The following is a 21571-nucleotide window of genomic DNA, read 5'->3' as shown; positions in this document are numbered from 1 at the left end:
TGACAAAGGGCTAGTGAAGTAACTTCGGTAACCGTGATAACTTTTGACCTTCTGATTTAAATTAAAAGAAAAGAAGCAAAAAATTGTTTTTACGTTTTACTGTCTTTTTCCCTAATTCATGAAAATTTAAGGGTTTATTGTCCGCGTGAGTTGAGGACGAGTGTTGTAACATCGGGCACCATGATAGTTTTTGACCTTCTGATTCAGATATATTTCTTAAATTTATATTGCAAATGTATCAAAAGTTGCCAATTCATTTTCTTTCAATTGCTTTGATTTTCCTTGTTGCGTTACTTTGTCTAATATACAAGGTTGAAATCGAGTCACAGCGGGTAAACTCCAAGCTCCTGAATTTTGAATCTCTTAGTCACAGATTGAATCTTCTGGCGAACCTAAGGTAAAACCCATATAATTGATTTGGTGCTTTGATTCAAAATGGTGTTTTGATTTCAGACGCTATGAAATAGAACCATCGACAATATATATTGACTTGATGTTAATGGGAGATGGCTTCAAGTTAAAACCAGATTACATCAACTTCGAGATTTGATGGACGTCTGTTTGCTAATTTGCTTTAAACTTCGAGGCTACCATAAGCATGTTTCAAACTCTCAACTAGCCAAAGTGTTGTTCGTATTTACTTATGAAGTTGTTCAGATGCGTCGCTAATTTTACTTTGTTTTGACTTTCGTAAGAATTGACTGGAATATTTGAATTATGTTGGTTTAGTTGGTTAGATGAGCTTCTTCAGTTGAAGTTTAGAGACAAAATGAAATCGGCGGAAACTGATCGAAATTGGGCCAGTAGAATGAAAATGCTGACAATTTAATATTACATGCCAATGTTAGTTAAAAAGTATCAGGTCTTATATTTTCCGAGACGACCTCCCTAGCATAACCAATTTGGGTTATTTGTCATCATTTTATTTTTTGTGTTTATCTTGTATTCAAACATCCGGTTGTCTGTTAGTGGAATATCTCGGTGGATCAAGATTTTGCGAGGACGGCGCAGGTTTCAGGTATCTCGTGCGACACCCTTCCCAAAAAATTTCACTCAAAATTTTGCCTTTTATTGGATTATTTTTTGATTCGGATTGCTGTGAGGGTCTCGATTGATTCAGTAGCTGGAACTTAAATGGCCAATCTAACAGGATCCATAATAGACTCGCATGGTCCTGAACCTGAGACTGGGTTAAGTCAAGACCCGAACTCTCCCCAAAGTGTCATTTGCAATCTTAAACCCGGGAAATTCAATTGTCACCCGATTAGTGTGGAGTCGTGTTCGGAAATTCGAGCTGAATCTACTGGCGACGATGAAGATAGTTTCGTTTGTGTCGGATATCGGAAGTCAGTTTGGAAATCGTTTTTGTTCATCCTGATGTCTTTTGCGTCGTGTGGTTTGCTCCTGCTGTTCTGTTATTGGAAACCCGCTTTTAGGTAAGCTTGACTTGCCTGGAGTGGTTAAATCCGGCTCAAATGTATAGAACTAAAATGCGTTGAAGTTATTCACATACAGAAGTAATTAAGACTGCTTCGGCGGATCTGGACGGGTTAATGCTTCTAGTTCTTTATGTACCCAACGTTGAAGTTATGATAATTTTGGGATATTGTTTTCTAAAGGTTACGCCGCATGGAATCATAGGTAAAAATATTTGACAATGAAATGTCTTACACAGAGGGCTTAATTCTTGAATGAGTTTTCATTTTTAAATCGCAGGTGCAAGCTCCGATTCAAAAAATGCTCCTTGGCCTGTGCTGATTTGGTGCTGATCAAACCAGATGGAATTGACGATTGCAGCGTAGTTTTAATTGAAAAGTGTTTCATCGCATCACAAGATCTGCCCAAACTCACCAGCAGTGCTCGTCTGAACAGCAATGAACACAGTCCGTACCAAAATGGAGCAGCCAGTGGGGTTCGAAACCAGAATGAAGTTGGCTCTTCCGAAGACATGGCTCACATTGCCTGCGATGATTCTGCTCCATTGTTAGATTCTGCATGTGTAAACAACGGTCCGAGACCTCCTGCAAACATTTATGACTCTGCAAAAGAACTAAGTGCTATTAGACGAGGATCGGCGACTATGAAAGATCTTTTGGATGGATCCATTGTTTTGACGTTTATGCTGAAGAACGTGAGGTTGGTAGCGTTTAGGTGATCCTCCATATACTAAGAGCTAGAGCATCAAATTTTATAAATGTAACTTTCTGTATCTAAATGCAAAGGAAATGCAAAGGTATTTTTTTATCAGCGAGTCAAAATCTTCGTGAATTGATGCGGCTCTCAGAAATAGACTACAAATTATAGCCAAATTACACAAATCCTGTTGTTTTTTGTTACTAGGCTGGGTACTTATTAGGAAAGAGCCAATTTCAAATATATTCGATGTATTTGATAATCTGCTTTTGTCCCTAAAGTTTTGGTTAACGAGTAAACCTGATTTTCAACGTTTTACTGACAGATGCATCTGCTGATTGTAAGTGAATGGAGTTTTCTGAATAGAGAGCTTCCAAATTGAATGAAATGTTTGGCAGGTATGTGTGGTATCCCAATGTGCAGTTAGACCTAGGAGGTCACATGGTCTCCTGTGTCTGTGGAGTGGTGGCTCTGGAGACTTTCGACAGTCTGCTGACGTTGAGAGATGTTGTGAACACTACCCACAGAGTGACACATGTCGGCCAATACGACAACGCATCCAGTTAGTTTAAATGAGCATCTTATTGTACGAGTTGTGTTTGGTAAGTTTGAAAACTTAGTGAAAAAAAGTTGAGACCCGAAAATTTTTTGAACTTTTTCACTAAGTTTGAGTCAAACTTTTTGTAATCTCGATTCTTGATCGGTAGTTATATTAAACTAATGAATTTTTTTAACGCTGCACTCACAAATCACACTCTTTTCCAAAATTTAGTAGTCTGTGTACGGCACGGTTGTTCCATGAGAGGTGTGACATGGAGAAATTCTGTGAAATGTTTTTTTTTTGTAAATGTGTGGATTGTTTCAGGGGCGGCGTTTGACAAGCGGGACAACCGACTGCTGCTGTTTGGGAACAACTGCATGGACATCCCCATCAAGTCCTACTACAGACTTCTTATTGAGGAAGTTTTCAATCCATTCTACGTGTTCCAAGTAGGTTAGTCCGTTAACTCCCGTTATACAGCTCTCATTTCCTGTTTCCCGCTCGTCTGGTTCGCTCAAATAGGTCACGGAAGGTAAATTTAAAGCTTTTGGTTCTCATTTTTCCGACAACACAAAAATTATTTTTTTTTGGGTGTCAATATAGTTCAAAGTTAAGTTTTCTGTTTAATTTGCTCTTAAATTCGGCTAAAATGAGTTTTTTTACCCTTAAATGACGCGTTAATTTCTACGCACCCTTTTGTGTGTTATAGTGAGCATTGTGCTGTGGTGCCTGGAAAATTACTACTATTATGCGTCCTGCATATTCGTCATCTCCCTAGCCGGAATCATCATGGAGGTCTCATTTTCATTACTTCAGACATTTCCAGTCTGTCAACACTACTCAACCCAGAACAGAAAATATAAATTGTAGCGGGAAATTTGAGCGCATTGGCGACGAATGTATTTGCAGTGTTTTAAGAACTGATAATTTTAAGCGAATACTAGCGTTTCCTGGTGTTTGTTAGTTAGTTAGTTAAGCGAGTCCACCCTGTCCAATCCAGAGCTCTTGGGCCCAACTGTTATTAAGCGTTTTGAATAGCTGCGCATGAGGGACAACGTTGAAGCGTGTTTCTATGTCGGCAGTGTTTGACGCCAGCTGCACCTCGCATGAAGCTCCTAGTTGGGTATGGAGGGCTCGTGGCCGGTAGACTTCGCCGTCCGAAGACGTTGATCCCCCACACCACGGAGAGGTGTCTACCACGTGGGGGGTTTCCTGGTGTGTTTTAAAAGTTAATTGATTCTGGTGTTCTTGTAGGTGCGTGAGATCAGAAGACAGTTACTGACCCTGAAAGAAATGTCAACACTGAGTGGCAGAGTCAATCTGGTGCTCCCCTTTGAAGGCGGCGGCTCAGACGACACTCCTTGTGAGAACACTGTAGTTGGAAATGAGGCCAAGAGAAGTGAGTGTAGCGTAATTATTTCATTTCAAACCATTCAATTTTGTTGAAGGTAAGAATTTCGCTCAGGTGGATCTGTGCATTTATTCTTCAAATTTAGTTTTCAAATCATTACCAGATCCTCATCAAATCGTAGTACCAAATGATTTCAACTGGTTGCTGGGTGTGTTGTGTATTATGATTAACTTAGTTCTTGGGGTGTTTTCAGCTGATGATCACAAAGATGCGCTCCCAGTTAGGAGTCACAATTTCAATCTGAAGGAAGTGTCCTTTGATGACTTAGTGCCAGGGGACTTGATTGAAGTTTCCACACACTTCTCCCACAAGATGCCAGTGGACTGTATGTTGGTGGCTGGAACTGTGATTGTGAACGAAAGCAGCCTCACCGGTTAGTGAACCCCAGTCATCGTATTCTTGGAAGTCTAACCGACTTATATATTTTGAGCTGCTAAGTGTTTCATGGTCAACTCGTCGAAATGGAAAAATATTCTCATTGCATAATAATTTGTGTTTGAGTTGTAATTCGAATAACGATCACATGATATCATATGTAACTCAAGATGGCACATGAGATGATGTAGCGAATTGGATTTCGGTTGGACTGCGATTTGGCTAATGCAAACTAGATGTGTTGGTTTTGGAGACATTTTTCTCGAAAATTGTCTGAAAGACATTAAAATGTTTTTATGCACGTCTGGTTTATTGCTCGTAGCTTTGATATGATAATAACTCTTCTACGCTTCAATAATAGGCGAAAGTGTGCCGGTGAACAAAACTCCTCTGCGAGCCTCGGGTCAGAACAACGAGGGAGTCGACTTCGCCACCCAGGCCAAACACCTTCTGTTCGCTGGCACTGATCTGGTCAGGGTCAACAAAGGAGTGGAGGGGGAGGTAGTGATGGCATATGTGTTGCGCACTGGCTTCATGACTGTGAGGGGCCAGATGATAAGGACTATGCTCCATCCCAAGCCCATGGACTCACAATTCTATAAGGTTTTCAATAGTTACGAGAAAAGATAGACGCTGCATAATTACTACCGAAGTTTTCAACCACAATCATAATTGAAACAAATAATGCGACTGATTTTGAATTGTCAATGAACAAGCGAAGACATTTTTAAGGTCTTGTTGTACTGTTCTGACCATTGAAAACGGGGAGGAGTTTTGAATTCGGTTGTGTTTAAACTGATTTGTTTTACAAGTACCAAAAATAATTATCCGAATGGGTCCAGATATATACCATATTAAAGCCCTTTCAGTCGTGATTCGAGCGACATAAAAAAAACTTTCCCAGAAAAACCGGTTTGAAATGTTTGATTTTTTGACCAATGTCGATTGATTAGTGCGATCGAGTAATGTTCGTTATAAAACTTAGTCATTTAGCTTCCTTACAGAACAAATTTTAGAATTTTGTTGAAGTTTCAATTTTTTGTTTATCTTTTTGAGACAACTGTTGTCGATTCACTAAATTTCTAAGATTGTGTATAATTTTCTCATCATTCCACGCTCAAGAATTTGAAGAATTTTTGTTGTTTTCTTTGTGGTCGGAACATTCTCTGCTGCTTGCACAGCAACCGGCTACCCTTGTTTCTTTTTCATTTTTGTTTTAGAAACAAAAACCAAAAGTTGGTCACGATTTAATTTGCTTTTTTCCTGATTGACTTTTGATTTCACTCGGAAATGACGCAAAAAATTATTGACTTTGCTTCAAAAACAATTTTAAATTTTCCAGGAGTTAAAAAATAACATTTTAATCTAGTTTTTTTTCGAGTAAGGTTAGCTTTATTACACACGCGAGCATTGTGTTATAATACTAGTTCTTTGTTAGAGTCTATAACCGTGGTGAAAAGTCTTACATAGGTCGTATTGATTTTTTTGTTTGCTATTTCTTCAGGTAAAAGTTTTGAAGTTTGAATGTTGATTTCTCTTCAAGCTCAAGTTTCTTCCTGATTAAAAAAATAGGCAACTATCCAAAACAACGTTGTAAAGGCCACCAAAAACGTGATCGATTTCTAGTTTCAGAAGTGGAAAATAGTTTAAAGATTTGCCAGCGGACTAATTGTTTTATCTATTGATCCAATTGTCTGAAGCTGATTTTATTTTACCTTTTGATTCAGTTTTCTCAAGTATCAAAAGTTTTCAATTATAAATGTTTCCCGAAAAATATTTAGTCGGAAAGTATAGTTTTCAAAGCGCTTTAAAATGATATTGTTTTCTATAAAACTATTTTCTCTGAAATTGCTACACAAAGAGTCAACAAAAGGATTTTGCGATTTTTGGTCTCTTTGAGTTCATTGACACTTCCAAATTTATTAATGTTTTTAGACTAGAAAACGCTTGTTATATTACGAGTTTATGTTAAAAGCTAGTCGCATAACTTTGTACGCAACAAATTGCTAGGATTTTTGCTGCATATCTTTTTATGATTGACATTTTAACGGCATATGTTCTATCCGGTTAATTGAGGGCGTATATTTTAATCCTGTAGAATTCATTTTTTGTTTTTCAAAGCTTACTGTTTTCACTACCCCTTAAGCATGGGAACGAATTACGGCATAATGTTTTTTTTTTCAGTCGATTTTGATTGCCTAAAAGAAAGCTTGTAATGTGCCTAGAAGAAAGCGATTGTTATGTTTACGATCACGTTATGCCCTGCACCAAAATTTCTTTCGAGACCCGACAAGTATCAAGAAACGCGTTCCATATCACAAAGCTTAAAAAACTAAAGAACAACTTCTGGTATCGAGTACCTTTTCTGGTAAACAATTTGTCAGCTTGTCTTGGATTCGACCTGATAACGATGGATTACAAAAGTTTGAAAGAAAAACTGACTGAAATTTACTGGAAGTTCTTTTATGAAAAATTTACTGAGAGCGATTTTTGTACTTGGTGAATCAACTGTGCTTGTAAATTCTGCTTAAACTCAAAAACTTTGACATCAGCTAAAAATGTTAAAACTGGGAACTTGATTTAGCCCTTGGATCTTATTCCTATATTCTGTATTATTATTACTATTATTATTATTATTATTATTATAATGTGTTTTATATGGTATCATAATAAAGCTCAATTAGTCATAAATGAGTTGTTAAAAAATCAGAAAAATTCAGTCGGGAAAAAAATTCTGAATGTCTCCGTTTTTGTTAGACTAAATAAGACAGAAGATTTTGACTGGAGGCTGGTCTCCTTCTTGACTTCATTAAGAATTTCAACTGTATTATAGCTTTTAAGTACCCAGCTATTTCTTCAACAACTTCAATCATTCTTAAAAATTAATAAAGGAACATTTGATTTTCCTTCTTTTTTCTTCTTTTTAAAAATTAAATTGTCTATTTTGATTTTTTTTAAAAATCTGTGTGATCGTTTCTGTACAACTTAACCGCAACCGGATATCTTTGTATAATTTGTTAATTGCTTGCATTTTAGAGTTCCCCTTTGTCATTTTTTGCTTGTGGAAATTGCAGCTTCGACACTGCGTATTTTTCGATATTTAAAAGAAAATTATATGCTGTGGGTTGGATAGGTTTAACTTCAGTGATCAGTAGCTGAAATTGTGAAAATATTTATGTTGTAGTCATAATTTTTAGAGAAAAGATGGTTCCGCTCTTTTTTACTGTAGTTTGTGTATAAAGCAAAAATTTTCATTTTTTTTAGAATGGCGTTTTTTAGTATATCGGGCGGTGACAAGTAATTTTTCCGGTGTTTATTGTTTTTCGAACGAGATATTTTCATAAGATGATTTTTGCAATTTGTGAAGTTTCTCCGTGATGCTGTGTTAAGTACTGTGTGTCTGTTGTGATGTGTAGGATGCGTTTCGCTTCGTGGCCCTTCTGAGTGTGTTGGCCATAGGGGGCACAGCCTACTCCATCTATGACCTACTGCAGGCAGGGGACACTGTGTTCGATGCAGTCACCACTGGCCTGGACATCATCACCATCCTCGTGCCACCAGCACTACCCAGTGCACTGGCCATAGGCATACACTACGCCATCGCCAGGTAGCCAGCCAGTCACTGGCCCACTCCACGCCACACTGCACTACTGTGTACTACATAGCAAAAACCGCTTTTTTATTTCTGAAAAATCACCCAAAAGAAACAACCCAGTGAGATTTTGGCCATCTCTGTCACTGCATGATTGGGAAAAAGCGGCCTAGGAAAACTGCATTAGTGCATGTTCAAGTTAAATGACGCCAAAGGCCATCCTAGCATTAATAGTTGCTAGTTATTGTCACTAACGCAGAGATCAATGAGGTTTATAACAACAGCCTTGTAAGAAAGAGCAGGATTCTCGGTGTGCAATAATTGAACTGGCTTGTTTATGAGTTTTTGAGTTGTTTATATATTGGTTGGTTTGTCTCTAGACTGAAGAAGCGTGGTATCTTCTGCATCAGTCCGCAGAGAGTAAATTTGGCTGGTCAGGTGGACACTTTCTGCTTCGACAAGACAGGCACGCTCACGGAGGAGGGACTGGACATATATGGACTGCTGGCAGTAAAAAGCACATTCGCCAAAATCGACAAAAGCTCAGTCGATCAATCAAAACTAGAAGCAGAACTACAGCAACAGGTGTGCTAATTAAGAGTAATGAGTGTAAGGAGTACTCTTATATAGTTATTGGTGTTTTTTTTTCCTTTTTTTCAGGAAAAGTATTGAAATTTGTTCACGCTCAATTTTGATTTATGGCGGCTTAACTTTTGATTCCTTTTTCAGTTCACTTCATTTCTATTGTTAAAAGGAAGGCAAACTCCACTATCAAACAGCCAAAGTCGCAAAAAAACGTGATCGACTATTAGTTTCGAAAGTTGATTTTAATGTTCAAATTTCCCAGAAGAATTAAAATTTTACCTATTGATCCAGTTTTTCAATGCTTCAATTTTATCAAAAAAGCACCAATCATAAATTTTTCTTGAAATTCAAGGCTTTGAAATTATCGCTAACAAATTGCATCTATGTGGATTCTCTCAGTTACTCAATGAAAACATTTCAACTGTCTGAAATTGTTTCAAACCATCTCAAGCCCGCTTTTGATTCAATAAACGGTTTAAAGTTATTAGTTCGTGGTTATTTAATCAAATGCTTTAGGGAGAATTGGGGAAACACAACTTAGCAGTGTTCCAGGGTCTGGCAGAGCGTCCGGGATCTACTTTTCAAATTGATGATCCTATTTCCGGTGAGTTGCATCTTGTCGATCTTTTAAAATGTGCAAGTGCAATTGTCAAAATCAGAACATCAAGCGAATATAAAATTTGTGAAGTTAAATATAGTTCAGAGAGTATAACCGGATAGGAAGTTTATGATAAGCAAAAGTATCAATCAATAATTGAAGCAAGAATAGCCAGTTGCTCAGCATATTGAACAGAACGATCCACTCACCGTTATATTCGCAGATTTTAAGTTTATGATTGTGTTTTTTTTGTTTAGTTGCCATGGCAACCTGTCATTCTCTGGTGGTTGTGGAGGGGGAAGTTTGTGGGGATCCGATCGAGGTCAAGATGTTCGAGGCCATAGAGTGGCACATACCAGACAGCTCTCTCGACCAGGTCCTTCCTCCTTACACATTCTACTGTCACACCAGAAAACACATTTGATCACGTGTTTACTTTTTATTTCGTTTCTCCGACCATTGCTAAGGGAGAGGGGATTGGGCGGGGAACGCAAAATCAGATAACGCAAAGAAAATTTTTTGATTGTAGCATCATATTTGTACTTGCGAAGCAAAGTGTTATAGTACGAACTGTCTGTTTTTTCCAACCTAAGTTGCAAATTTTGTTGCGACTTAAAAGAACAATATTTGCTGCATCGAATTGGCATGTTATCAACGGTACTTTCATCATTTCTCTTTTTTACACTAGCAAGCTTGTGAGCGTAGTGTATTAATACGAACCTTCTTTTTTTCCCAACCTAGCTCGCAAATAAAAGTTCTCATTTGGTGGCAAGCTTGCTACAATCACGATCTGTAGCATTGAAAATTTCATAGCATCTGTTCTCTGCTTTTATTGTGGCTAGTGTTTGTTAATTGTAAAGGGGCTAAGCGGTTAGTTCGCAGTATCGAATGCGTGCGGTCGAATTTTTAAAACTAATTTGAGGCTTATTTCTTTTTCTTATTTCACTTGTTAGAGCTGCTTTTCTTCTGATGTTCTTTAAACTGTTCACGATACATCGTCTGAAAATTGTCAAATAAATTTGACCTTGAAGAAATAGATAATGTCATAAAAACGATGACCTTGGGCAAACCAAGGTCGAAATACTCATTTTTATGATGATAATTATTGATCCCAAATAGTTGGCGCTATAGTTTCTAAGAAATTTATTGGACAAGTCCTAAAATTCTGAAATAGTTTTTAAGTTTAGGGGCACTTAGCATAGTGGTAAGGCGTTCACTTTAGAATCGTCAGATCGTGTAATCGATCCCATGCCATGGCAATGATAGTGTGCGAGGACGAGCTCTCACTTGACCTCTAGCTTCAGGTCTACCACAACCTGACCAAATTTGGCTGCAAAAGTGGTACCACGTGAAAGTTCTCGACGCACAAAAACGGCCTTGAGTCGCAAAAAAGAGCTTCGCTCAACAAAATAACACAGTCTGGAATGTGGGGAAATGATACAAACGGACTATCCTCGACAGGACTGTTAAGGCCTACTGATAGCTCCTCTGCGATTCGCAGGAACTACAATTATTATTAAGTTGAGACTTTGAAAAAGTTGAAATTGCAACCGAATTTTCAAAATTGCATTTGAATTGTAAAAAGAACAAATCAAAAAAGTTGCCATTTTTCTGAGGTAATTTAATTTGAATAGATTTAAGCCCTTATCTTCAAAACAGTTCAGCAGCGATCTGAGATGCAAATTTTCAATAGAAGAGAACACTATAAGCGCTGCAAAAAAGCAAACGCGAAACTTCAAAGAACTATTTCAAAGAACTAATTTGTTTCAGCTTGAAGGTCAGAATTAGAAGTTGTCCGATAAATTTGTTGAAAGCTATATCGGTGACCTTGAACGAATTCATTGTTTATAGAGCGACGATTTCGGGTTAGTTCGATTTGACACGATTTTTTATGTGATCAAATGAGTTAAATAATTGTTTAGAACCTCAAAATGAGCAGTTTTGTTATAGTCAATGCCAAACTGGTGTCAATATCGGTAATTTTGAGCAATTTAATCGGCCAAAAACTATTGCATTTTTGGTAATTAGTTTATCGGACACGGTTTTAACGATTGGAAATCAGTGAAAAACAGTAATCAAATTGAGCAGTTTTAGGTTAATTAACTTCGTTTAGATTCGTTGACCGAAAAGATATTGTCAACAATTTTGCATTAACTATCGCTGATCTTAAGCTTTAAACAAATTAATCCGCACGTCTTAAATTTTTGAAAAAATCTGACCTTCAAGTTTAAGTTTAGTGGAAATAGTTCGTGTTTGCCTTTTCGCCGGCATTTTATGTGTTATTTTGTTCTGAAAAGTAGCATGTAAGTTTGCGGCTGAAGGAAGTTACGGACTTTAAGTTATAATTAGTAGCAAAAAGTTCGGACAGACAGAATTATTTAAAATGAGCAATCAGTGCTTTTCGACGCTTTTTTGCATGCAAAATCTGAAGCCGAACAACCTTGATTTTTTGTCTGACCAAATTCCAAATGCGAGATTGTCGGTTATCCGATGATTATGCTAGCCTAATTTATAAATACTGCGATGAACATCTAGATTTTACTATAAAACAGCTCGACGCTTCGGATGCAATTGCCCGCAGTGGTTATAGAATTTGAGCGAAACTCGGATCTACTTAACAATCTCACCCACCCCCCCCCCCCCTCCCTTCCCCTATTGTATTTACTAAATAATATCCACCCCTGCAAATAAAAACAGTAAATTCGCACTAGAGCATTGTATGTAAACTCGAATTTTGCTGAATTCTGATTGGTCGAAAGTTCGCTGCCAGTAATCTAATTAACAATCTCCTCCCCTTCTTGAAAGTGGGGATTGTTAAGTAGATCCCGTAACTCTGCTTTATGAACTTTCGATGTTATGTTTATTTCAGTTTCAGTTGATGTCTAGACAGTTGCTCTTTTTAATTATTTCTGTCTGTCCGAACTTTTTGCAACTCTCTATAGCAAAAAGTTCGGACAGACAGAGTTAATTAAAATGAGAAATCAGTGCTTTTCGACTCTTTTTTGCATGCAAAATCTGAAGCTGGACAACCTTGAACTTTTTGTCAGACCAAATTCGAAATGCAAAATCGTCGATAATCCGATGATTATGCTAGCCTACTTTTTAAATACTGCGATGAACATCCAGATTTACTATGAAATAGTTAGCAGAATTAGTTAAAAAATCGAAATCTTAGAATTATTTTCAACAAAAAAAAACAGATAAGGCCGCCCAAAAAACGGAAATATGAAGATGATCAAATCATTCAAAATTTGGATACTAGTCGTAGAAAAACATTGAGCAATAATTTTCGTGTTTCAAGGTTTACTGTTTGCCGCTTCGGATGCAATTGCCTACCGTGGTTATAAGTTTTGAGCGATACTCTGTTTATGAACTTTCGGCGTTATGTTTATTTCAGTTTTAATTTCCGTTGATGTCCCGAGAGTTACTCTTTTTAATTAATTCTGTTTGTCCGATTTTTTTGGAACTCTCTGTATAATAAAAAAAGACTTCTAAAAAGCGCAATTATTTTGGTTTGCTCTTTTGACAATTCAAGTGCAATTTAGAAAATTTGTTTGCAACTTCAATTCTATTTTACTGTCTCAAGGAGAGAATTATTTTACTGTCTCAAGGAGAGAATTTAAGACGTTTTCCGATAAATTTGTTAAAAGCTTCAAAAGGTTGTTGCTGTTAACTGCATTTTCAACGCAATTTCTAAGGCTCGAGGACATTATTATTATAAAAAATGGACCTTCGATGATTTTTTAGAAACTACAGCGCTGATTTGAATTATCTGAATAAACTTTTTTAAACGAGTTTTCCCCCGAGTTGGATTAAATATAAACAATAAAATATCAAGACAACAAATGCTGAAAAGTTGTCTAGAATTGAATTGGTGCAATTTTTGTGCAAAATTTGGATCGGATTCAGCTCGGATATTTAATCAATAATTTGAAAAACGAATATCACCATATTAATTCTGGTTCACTTTAGCATCTTTTGTCTTCACATTTGTCGAAATTTTTCCCCATCTTGAAAAAAAAACGTGTTTTGTTTGGTTAATTTAAATAAGCTCTGTTATTGTCTGCAGTTTTCAAAAGTTGTCGGAACGGATACACGTATTAGTGCAATAAAACAGGTCGATTTATAGTTAATGCCAAATTGATGGCAGTATCGGTAACTTTGAGATATTTCATCGGTCAATAACTTCATTTTAAGTTAATTAGTCTTTTGAACAAGGGTTTTACATGTGGAAATGAGTTAAAAACAGAAATCCGACTTCAAAATGAGCAGTTTTAGGTTATATTTAACTTCGTTCAGATTCGTTGACCAAGATTACATTGCCCACTATAAATGTAAAAGTAGGATGCGTGACGTCGAAAGTGCATAGATTTTGAACAAGACGACCGAGCTTGGAAAGGCCAACAAGGTTTTCGAACGACAAAAAGTAAGGCCGTTGATAGATTTATTAACTAGAAGAAACGCCGTGGTGTTTATTAACTTGAAGAAAAATTGAATACCATCCTACTTGGACCCTTCAAATGCGATACTAATCATGCTAATGATCCTACTATGATAGAGTGGTCCCTTGAGAATAAAACATCTAGAGCTCTCAAATCCTTTATTAATTATGATTTTGTCATTCAGAAAGATGTCGCAGTGGTCAAACAAATTTTATGTTTTGTTACTTCGTAAAATTCCACCCTCACCATTGTAAGGAGAATTCAAAAAGAAACGCCAAGATTGAGTTTTGATGAAAAATAAGGTAGCCCTATTACCCAATTATGTTTGCTAAACTGTTAAATAAACAGTAGCGAGCAAATTTCTTGATATAAACTGAAAAGTTTCTGACTGAACATATTTCGCAAGATTTTTGAAATGAATAAATTTTTATACACAAATTTGTTTTCAAAATTATAACGAAATGCATGCGGGACCTGTCTATCATAGTTGATTTTTCGAGGGACCACTATAATAGTAGGACCATGCTAATTATTAAGTAGACAATACCAAGGACTTATTTACGAATGTTCACTTAGTCTAAATTGATTGCAGGAACAAGGCTCTGTAGACTACAGTAACTATGGCCTGCTTCGTGTGCGACCTTGTCGCTCCCATTTGTCCTCTGACAATGCACCCACATTCGACAGTGGACTGAACCAGTTTGTACAGTATGAAGTGGCAGTGCTGCATGAGTTGCCCTTCTCGAGTCACGTGCAGCGAATGAGTGTAGTGGCCAAGAGAGTGGCATGTCCATGCAGTCACACACACAACATGGAGATATTCTGCAAAGGTCTCTTACTCTCTAATTCGTACCTACTATTTTGGTTTTGATAAATAGTCGTTGCATTTTTTGAAGCTGAAAATCGAAAAAAAATAACATGAAGATGTATACCAAAGGTTTTTATTTAGTTTTTCTTATTTCTTCTGGAATTTCGGTCATATTTTGTTGAAGGAGCCCCCGAAGTAGTTGCCAGTCTATGTGTACCGAGTTCGATCCCCGCCGACTTCTCTGAGAGGCTGCGCTTCTACACGAACCAGTAGGTGATCTCATCTTCCAAGGCATATACTTCCTAGCTTATGTTGATTCAGAGAATGGAGAATAATGCGATGATTATTCGACAATTTAGCCTAATGCAAATTGTCAAAATGCAAAGGGCCTTAAAAAGTAAATGGAACAATCAGTTCACCTGCCCTGGAAATAAAGGTTTTGCATTGTACATTGAGTGATGTTGATTTGCAATATGCTTTGAGGGGTTTCCGTGTTCTGGCACTGGCCACCAGAGACCTGGGAGCGAAGATGAAGTACCACAAGATGCTGAAGATGGAGCGAGGCAGTCTGGAGAGGGACCTGGAACTGCTGGGTCTACTTGTGCTACAGAACAAACTCAAGCCACAATCCACATCTGCCATAGAGACTCTAACCGACAATAACATCAGGAGCATCATGATCACAGGTTCGTGATATGTCCATCTCATTATGCTCTTACTGTTTGTGTTTGCAATGACTACATTCATTTTTATTACCCTTGCGATAAGCAAGGGTATTGAAATCGGGTACTACACTCTTTCCCCGTAAATAACTGTTCACAGGACTCATTCATCTCCTGGATGGACTCATTCACCACTGACATGCTCAGTTTTGTTGAAATTTGTTGAAATTCAACTTAAACTACTATCATTTATTACTAAAACTACTATCAAATAAAACTAAAATTAGTTAAAGCGTGTTTTAGGTTGTAAATATCTTTCCAAAGAAATTTTTTTTTCGGGTTTGTGGTTTTCGTTCTAGTTTGTCGTCTCGGTTTCCGTTTTTTTACGCATCCGATTAGCAAGCGATATCAAACTAGGGTATAGACTTTTTTTCGGGTTAACAACTTGTTTAACAGAATCACTTGAATCAATTAGTATCTTGGTTCATAATTAATTCGATTTTTTTTTAGCGACTACGGCATACTTAGTCTGAAGGTAACCAATACGCCTGGGACGCCAAAGGTCCTGGGTTGGAAACTGACCGGACCTGTTTTTCTTTTCATACTGGAAATAGTCCGTTTCACAAAAATTGTCTTCTTATTATTGTCTGCTTATGTTTTGCCGGCTTAGTTGCCATATTGTAGATTTTTTAAAAAGTTTTGTACATTATAGTTGCTTTTAGTGTTCTGATTAACCTCTGCTGTTTGTAATTTTATTAAAATTGGCTTCGTATTTCTTTTCGGCCTATTTTTTATTGGCGTAGTGACCTTATTTCGAGTAGTTTCAATGGAAACATTTTTTTAAATGCTCGCCTCTGGGTCGCGCAAAATGCTAAATTTCATGATACCAATTTTTTCCGACGTTTTTGATTTCTATTTTTTGGCTCGATAGATTGCGGCGTATATTGTATCGGCTTATTGGCCTCATATTGCGTCTCTCGACAAGCGAGAAAGTTTTGTGTGTGCGTGTCTGTGTTTTGAGGTTGAGGGGGACTTAACATCTTCTTGGTCTTAATGTTTTAATTTTTTTTTCGTCTTTTTTATTTTCCTTTTTCCGGCTTAATAGTTTCGGCCTATTCTTTATCGGCGTAGTGTCCGTATATTGTTTCTTTGACGAGCAAATGAAGTGTTTTGAGAGTGAGCTGGATACCTTTTCAGATGTCTGAAGTCTTGTTATTTTTTTCGACTTATAGGTTTCTGACAAGATCTTTTCGTCTTTGTTTTTACATTATCTTCCGATCCTTATTACACTTTCTATGTTTTTGTTTCAAAACTAGCCTTTTGAAGCCTATCAAACTAGCCTATCCGACCAGAACCTATTTTTTTGATTCCGGATTTAAAAATTTCGGCCTTTTATTTGTATGCTTATGTTTTGTCGGCTTAGCCGCCACATCTAAGAATCGTTTGTTTTAGCTGTAAACAATTCTCACTGCAGTTGTTTCAAGCATTTTAAAAATCCGGCCGAATTGAAATTTGCTTTTCACATTGGTTGTTATTTTACCAGCTCGATTTGATTTTTTTTAAATGTTTGTCTTTTTTATCGGCTTGATAATTTTCGGTTTAATTAATATCGACCTAGTGGCTTTTTATTGCGTCGTTACGATCGAAAAGTTTTTTATGCGTGTTTGTGTGCTCTGAGGGGAAAAGGGTCTTAACTTTTTTATAAGTTCAGATTTTTTGATTTTTTTTCCGCATGAAGGGTTTCTGCTCAAGTATTTTCGACTTTGTTACCGCTTGGTAATTATAAGTTGAAATCCAATCAACCACCCGGAGGACTTGGCGTGGAGGTAAAACAGCTGTTTTAGATTACAAAGGCCCTTTTTAGTGCTTTTTTCGGACTATCATCTGTCTGTTTGTTTTTGTAGTTTTTTTTGTATCTTCGTTTGATTTTAATCATAGTCATTCACATTTGTATCGCAAGTGGTGCGATGCTCAGCTTCGCCTCTGTGTGTTAAATTCAAATTCATGTGCTAAAATAAGGCAAATAACGCTCTTCATTTACGAAATTGCAAATAGTACAGAAAATAGGATTGGCTTTTGGCTTCAATCTGATTGTATAGTGTTTTGCTGTTTCAGGTGACAATTTGGAAACAGCAGCTTCAGTTGCACAAGAATGCCGAATAGTTCTGCCATCGCAAACACTCGTATTTGTGAGGTGCACTCCCGAATTCAACCAATCAGATGTCATCAATTCCAGCACAATCAAACGGAAGCAGCTTTCAATTCAAAATTCATCATCGCCTACTATTAGTAACACGAGCATCACTTACAAACTGACACTACATAACTCGGACAACAATCAAATCTTGTCGTCAACTGAATGTGCCAAACTGCTGGAAGACGAACACGTGACGTTCGCCATATCGGGCATGGACTACGCCAATTTGAGGGCCAATTACGCGGCAGATGTGATTGCAGGGTTCGCCAAAGTCTGCTCAGTGTATTCCAGAATGAAGCCAGACCAGAAAACACAGGTGAAACTCGAAATTTTAATTTTGTGGGTGGCTTGAACTCATAAACGCTTTCCAACGTACGTTGGGTATGCTTTCTCTTTGAAATTTTTCTTTTTAACTTGCGTTTTTTAGTTTCAATGAAAGTTATTGTAGTCATAATTCAAGTTTACTTTGTGGTGTAGGTTGTGAAGAGTGTGCAGGAGTTGGGGAAAGTGGTGGGCATGTGTGGGGATGGGAGCAACGACTGCAGTGCCCTGAAGGCAGCCCATGTGGGGGTGTCCCTCTCCCAGGCAGACGCCAGTGTCGCCTCCCCCTTCACCTCCAGAGTGGACAACATATCGTGTGTCCATCATGTCATACAGGTAAATAGACACGATAGATACTACGTACTACATACATAGATACATACATGAACTCAACACAACACAGCACAACATGCATATTAAACGCACTATATTAACTAACTAGGTTATTGTCCATTGCAGAAGTTAGTTTTATAGATCTCTTCTGTGTTTTTTTTGTGGTGTATGATTGACAAGTCAACTTAGCCTAAATAGGACAATGCAGTCAGCTATACCAATAATATGTTATTTAGTAATATTATTGTAACTCGAACAATGTCCCAATTTTCATGGACCTAAAATTAGTTGTGTTAACATTTTGGTTCATGTTGTCACGTCTAAGCAGTTATGGTTAATTGACATGTCATTGTTGTATTGCGTTATGTGGTGTGGTTGCAGGAGGGCAGGTGTGCACTGGTGACGTCATTTGCCCTGTTCAAGTTCATGATGCTGTACAGTATGGTGCAGTACAGCTCCATCCAGCTGCTCTATGTCATCCAGTCCAACTTGGGAGACGTGGAGCAGATGTACGAGGACATGCTCCTCATCACAGTACTCGCTCTAGTCATGGGACGCACCCAGCCACACCCACACCTCGGTAAGCCTAAACTAGACTCACCCATCTAAAGCCACACCTAAACCCAAGTCTATACGCCAGACAAAGGAGGGTAATTGACTTTGGAAGAAGACGGCGATAAATACCTACGTGCTTTTCAATTCGTTGACCTGGAACCAGGGGGTTGGTAGTAGGGTGAACAATTGCAATGTGATTTATGTGTGGTGAAATATTGACTAATTTTACCGTATGTGGACTTCAGCAGAATGTAGGTTGATGTGTTATGATGTAGCGTTAGTATGTGTTGTAGTGCCTCAGCGTCCTCAGAACAGACTGCTCTCTTTCTCTGTGGTGGCCTCAGTGGTCTGCTGTGCTGTGGTCCAGATGGCTGCTCAACTGGCAGCTTTCTTCTACGTCAGATCTATGTCATGGTAAACTACTATCCTTTACACCCTGTCAAATAACAAAACACCACACAAATTTGCTCCAAGGGTAAAGTGAACAAAATCTAGCTATTAAATTTCGACTTGAAGTAGGATGGCTGATAGAAAGCCGACTTTTGTTGTGCTTCTACTGATCATTCGCTACAGGTACTATGTGTGGCACGTGGACAATGGGAAGACAGTCCAGGAGAAGGGCTTCGAGAATACTGCAGTGTTTCTCATATCCAACTTCCAGTACGTATTCAGTGCCCTCATTTTCTCCAAAGGACACCCCTACAGACGCGCATTCTACACCAATGGGGCCTTCACTGCAGCATTGGCAGGTCTGATGGCTCTGAACGTGTTGCTCCTCCTCTACCCTCCCCAATTCATTCTGGACTTCTTCAAAATGGTGCCAGTCTACAGCCATCATCAGTTCATTCTCGTCTTAATCCAGCTCACTCTCATAAACTTGCTGCTTCTCTTCTTGGTGGAAAACATCATTTTGGATAACCGGTTGATTGAGCGCTGTTGCAAACTAGTCATAACTAAGCTGTCTCAGTGTTGCTGTGCTCGCAGACTGAAAAGAGTGAAATTGAATGAAGATAATGAGTTTGTAAAAATGGTATCACAGGTTTCGGAAATATAATTATTGTTTATACTGTGTACGCAATTACGAGTCTACCTTTTTTCTATCCAAACTAGCTAATACAAAAGCTCTTTTGGTGGCGCTTTTGCTGCATAGTAATGGAAGTTTTATAGCATCTTTTCTATCTCCTTTATTGGGGTCTAATGTTTGCTTATTTTAAGCGAATATGGTGCAGATGCGACGACGTAAGACTCGTAATCTACAAGCTGGGTGTTTGATCACGGCATAATTTATTTTCAAGGCTAATTTTGTTATTTCCAAAGTTTACCTTTTTAGAGCTTTTTTTGCCGTTTCTCGCTTGTTTGCTTTGCATCTGTGTTGCCCTTATGATCAACTGGTGTTTTGCAACCGTGCACTAGAATTTTTTCAAAGAAATTTGTGGCAACATACTCATAGCGTGTCAATTGATTCTGTTCTCTTGAGTGTCCGCCTTTAAACGAACTCAAAAATTAAACTGCCCATATGGTGGCGTGTACCTGGCATAGCCTTGGCAATCAATTAGCATGTCGTACGAGCGATAGTCTTAGCTAATGTTTGAGGATATTCGATCGATTATTATAGTTCAGATGCGAGGGCGTGATGATTAATCTGCAAGTCTGGAGATCGCATCCATTACTCATAATTTTTGTTCAGAAATCGCAATAAATTTTTTTTTGTGTATCTGCTTAACCAGTGTTGATTTTGTCAAGCAATCATGGCGATGACTCGATATTATGAATCTATTGTCGAAGTCGAATGTATTTTTTTTATTTTGCTTTTTCCTCAATTTAACGTTTTATGAGCTACGTATCACCGTTTTATCGATTGTTTGCAAAATTTATGTTCGCCCCTGCGCACATTCAACTATCTGTTGGCTATAGTTGTAGTTTTTTTTGAGATTTGCATATATCGATCGTGCGGTGAATTTAATCAGTAGTTTGGCCCAAGAATATTTAGTTGGAGCAAGCAGCGTGCAATATTACTTTTAGATGAAACAATAGCCAAAATTTGCCGTGTTACTATCGTGGTACTATTTCAATAAGTTTTGCTATTGAAATAATCGCCTGTGGTAATTTCGAAAAGAATCATCCTTCAGTTAAACGTATCTTCTACCGAACTCAGAAAGACAAATTGTTACGGAGAGATTTTATCTCAAAGGTTTGGAAAAGCATTTATGCTATTTCTGGCTAAACTGCAAGCAAAATTTGTCATCACAGAAACTAAAATTAGCTCAACATGAAAAGAGCACTCTTAAAAGTTCAAGTTTTAATCGTTTTGTAATTTTTAAGAGTAATGAACGTAGTGGGTACTCTTATATAGGTCTTGCTGTTGTTTTTTGTTCAGGATTTGATTTTTCGCGGTTTGACTTTTGATTTCTTCTTAAGTTCAATGCATTTCCATTGCTAAAAGGAAGGCAAACTCCACTATCGAACAGCAAAACTGTAAAGATAACGAAAAACGTGATCGACTTCTAGTTTTGAAAATGGATATTAACTATCAGTTTTCCCAGCGAAATAGAAGTTTTACCTTTTGATCCAGTTTTCTCAATTTGGGTTAATTTCAACAAAAAAGTGTCCATCATAACTTGTTCTACAAATTCTAAGAGCTTTAAGGCCATCTAATTTTTTATTTGAATTTCATGCGTTGAAGTTTTTGAAAAAATAAGTTGGTTTTTTTTCGGTTTCCTTGCGCTCATTACTCTTTTCCAACTGTCAGCTGGCTATGTTTGGGAATCAGCGCTGAATAAATTTTGGTATTTGTGGCTTCAAAATTTATGATTTCTTCTGAAATGGAGCTGAACTCGGCGCAAAATAAATAGTCCAGGAAGAGTAGTTTTTTTCAAGAATTATAGCTTGGATTTTCCCAAAACTTACTCAACGTCTAATTTTTCAATTTTGTGTTCATCTAGAAGGGCGTAGTTTTGCAACCCATAATCTTATCGGAATTACTGAATGAGTTGCCTAATCTGTTTTATTGCAGTGATA

At 37.5% G+C, this 21571-nt stretch overlaps 2 protein-coding genes across 2 annotated transcripts in view; both read left to right on the top strand.

The window, feature by feature from the left end:
* Window positions 1–21571, top strand: part of LOC134853352 (UV excision repair protein RAD23 homolog) — a 524307-nt gene that overhangs the window by 397928 nt on the left and 104808 nt on the right. The gene's annotated exons all lie outside the window — the stretch shown is intronic.
* On the top strand, window positions 267–19617 carry LOC134852794 (polyamine-transporting ATPase 13A3-like). Its single transcript, XM_063868579.1, has 20 exons — window positions 267–1436; window positions 1717–2136; window positions 2532–2695; window positions 2999–3127; window positions 3384–3469; window positions 3929–4073; window positions 4279–4458; window positions 4822–5063; window positions 7877–8067; window positions 8433–8637; window positions 9154–9241; window positions 9493–9611; window positions 14270–14507; window positions 14670–14754; window positions 14969–15171; window positions 17263–17660; window positions 17822–18001; window positions 18380–18578; window positions 18847–18967; window positions 19127–19617. Exons 1-20 carry the CDS (start codon window positions 1135–1137, stop codon window positions 19605–19607), a joined length of 4176 nt encoding a protein of 1391 aa, XP_063724649.1. The 5' UTR covers window positions 267–1134; the 3' UTR covers window positions 19608–19617.

The sequence above is a fragment of the Symsagittifera roscoffensis genome, chromosome 8 (genome assembly GCF_963678635.1).
Source record: "Symsagittifera roscoffensis chromosome 8, txSymRosc1.1, whole genome shotgun sequence".
Taxonomy (NCBI): domain Eukaryota; kingdom Metazoa; phylum Xenacoelomorpha; order Acoela; family Convolutidae; genus Symsagittifera; species Symsagittifera roscoffensis.
Note: the sequence above shows the minus strand (reverse complement) of the source record. Positions and strands in the feature narration are given on the sequence as shown.